The 2565-nt window shown below is 44.8% G+C and overlaps 1 protein-coding gene across 1 annotated transcript in view; it reads left to right on the top strand.

The window, feature by feature from the left end:
* ryr2 (ryanodine receptor 2 (cardiac)) overlaps nt 1–2565 on the top strand; it is a 250576-nt gene that overhangs the window by 66593 nt on the left and 181418 nt on the right. The window contains exons 11-12 of the mRNA XM_015379302.1: nt 924–1045; nt 2110–2351. Coding sequence (XP_015234788.1) covers nt 924–1045; nt 2110–2351 — 364 coding nt within the window. The remainder of the gene's footprint in view (nt 1–923; nt 1046–2109; nt 2352–2565) is intronic.

A 2565-nucleotide genomic window follows, 5' to 3' on the forward strand; every position in this document is an offset into this window, starting at 1 on the left:
AACAGCCCCTCGTTTCAGTAAAAGAAGTTCAGCAGATCCTGCTTTGAACTGTCCAAGATTGTGAAAGCTGTCTTTAATAAAATGCTTCGAGCAAATGAACAGCTGAGCATCAAACTTTGCAGGGATCTTCTGATAGACTGAAATAATCCATGCCTGTGGAGTCTTTGGATCCTTGGGAAAACTGTGAAAATGTTCCCCTTTCTCCGGTCAGCCTGAAACACTGCGTTTCCACCTGTGGTTCTGGTTCATTTTCAATAGAGAAACTTCCTGCTTTGTAATTCTTGTAGAAGTAAACCCAACTGTTGGCTAAACAGCTAAACTGCTGTCTTCCATCTTCCTCTATTCATGTTCTTGGAACATGAATCGAGGTTCCAAGAACCAGTGGGCTGGTTTGGATGTTAATTTTGGGGCGTGACAAAAGTCCAGGCCAGAACCAAATAAGGCAACATCCCAGAGTTTACGTCAACTCGGTGCTTCATTTGGATTCACTGTTTTATGGTGGAAGTTTAGAATAGTTAGATTTGCAGAGAAAGGAGGTGTTGATGGAGTTTGAACTTCTCTGTACGTCCATTTCACCCACTGAGCTATCGTTATTCATCTATGACTATGACAATGGAAACTCTGCATTCTGTCACCAGTTTAAACAGCCCCACTGCAGGCTGCAGGCTGTGCTTTTAGCACCGTTAGCATCTCTAACAGCAGCCTTCCTGCTTTTATTCCCAGCTGAGTGTGTAGCTGTTTAAATGTGGAACCGTTCAGCCTGTTCCTCCACAGATGGAACTTTTCAGAGGAGCTGCTGACGTCTCCTGACCTCATTTCACCTTCACCACAGTGAAAACGGCACACAGAGTCTCAGGAACAACTTTCCAACTGAACAAGATTGAAAATGTTTTCAGGAAATCGTTTTTCTTTTCTTTTCTCAGGCCATCATGCACCATGAAGGCCACATGGACGACGGGCTCACGCTGTCTCGCTCCCAACATGAAGAGAGCCGCACTGCCAGGGTCATCCGCAGCACTGTCTTCCTCTTCAACATTTTCATCAGGTGCTTTAGGCCACACCCTCTCACCCTCCTGGTTTTAGCTCTGGTGCAGAGCTGCACCTAAAGCTGGGTATACACTGTACGATATTTTCAATCGTTGCACGCAGCTACAGCTCAAACTGTACGACGAAACTGCAGGGTTTAAAATTTCACAGCTCACCATGATTGTTCTCACACTGTGCGACCCGATGCTCCGATGCGATCTACCTGCTCACACTGTACGTCTAAAAACCAGGTGGGACTCAGCTCCACAGTGAGATGGCGCTACTCGGACTCGTCTATCTGGAAGCCAAACCAGTAGCAGAGGAATCTGAAGCTCACTAGAGTGAAACGCGCTGCCTTGGCTATTTGGGCAATTTTGTGCTGAAAGCCCTAAAAAGAAAAGGCAACGACGTATTTGGACAAAGACATGGCTGAGCAACGTGGCTACTACAGTCTGTCAATTTTACGTACAGTGTACGCCCGTCTTAAAGAGAGATGTCAGACCTCAGCGCTATCAGGGACGGAGCTAAACTCCCACCTTTTCATTGATTAATCAGACGAGCAGCAGCGCTAAGAAGGACGCTCATTTCTCACTTTGACAAAAATGACTCTTTCAGACGTATTTATTGAGAAACATGACGTCAGCGATATGTCGTTAAGGCTTTAATAAAAGTAGCCGATAATAATTATTAATAAAAACGTTGTTTGATTGACTGCATGGCTTCCCTGTTATCTGGTCCTCACATCAACCGAAGCTTTAAGTCGTTAAAGTCCATTACTTTACTGAAATTATAAGTTGGAGGAGAAACTGAGTTTGACCAAAGTCTACTTTACAGATGTAGTATGTACATCTGTACAGGTCACTGCCTGGTATTACCTAATGGTCAATCCCCCGCTGAGTCCCATATCAAATGCTACATCAACAGGATTACTTACCCTACCTTTACATAGATATTTTCTTTCACGAGTGTTTGTAGAAGCAATCTGGAGGGACAGAAAGCCCTAAATGAAATGATTTGTTGAACTAACTCTGTACATGAAAGGTTTGGTCAGACGGTGATCATTCTGCTCTATGTCATCTGCAGAGGGCTGGACACAGTGAGAAAGAAGGGGAAAAGTTCTACTTTAAACCTTCCAATAGACTCAGTCAGTTTAAGTCTCCAGGATCTGATGGGCTACTTCCAACCACCTGCGGATCACCTGGACCACGAAGACAAGCAGAACCGGCTGAGAGCTCTGAAAAACCGACAGAACCTCTTCCAAGAGGAGGTATGGAGTCGTTGTTTCTCACTCAAAGCAAAGCTGGGCCATGAGTCCCTGAGGGCTGGCATGAACCGCAGGGTCTCCTCACCTGATGCTGCTTATGTCACATGACTCCAAACTTATTCTGATTCACCAGAGGAGCTGGGGGAGAAGATCAGTCACTGTTTTGACGAAGCACAGAACAGTAACATGAACATTCAATTCTATGCAGTTTATTTCTATAGCTATAATTTACATCATGTCATCGCAGGTCTCTTTAGAGAGACAATTCAACCAGA

This window comes from Cyprinodon variegatus, unplaced genomic scaffold, assembly GCF_000732505.1.
Source record: "Cyprinodon variegatus isolate N-32 unplaced genomic scaffold, C_variegatus-1.0 Scaffold189, whole genome shotgun sequence".
NCBI lineage: Eukaryota > Metazoa > Chordata > Actinopteri > Cyprinodontiformes > Cyprinodontidae > Cyprinodon > Cyprinodon variegatus.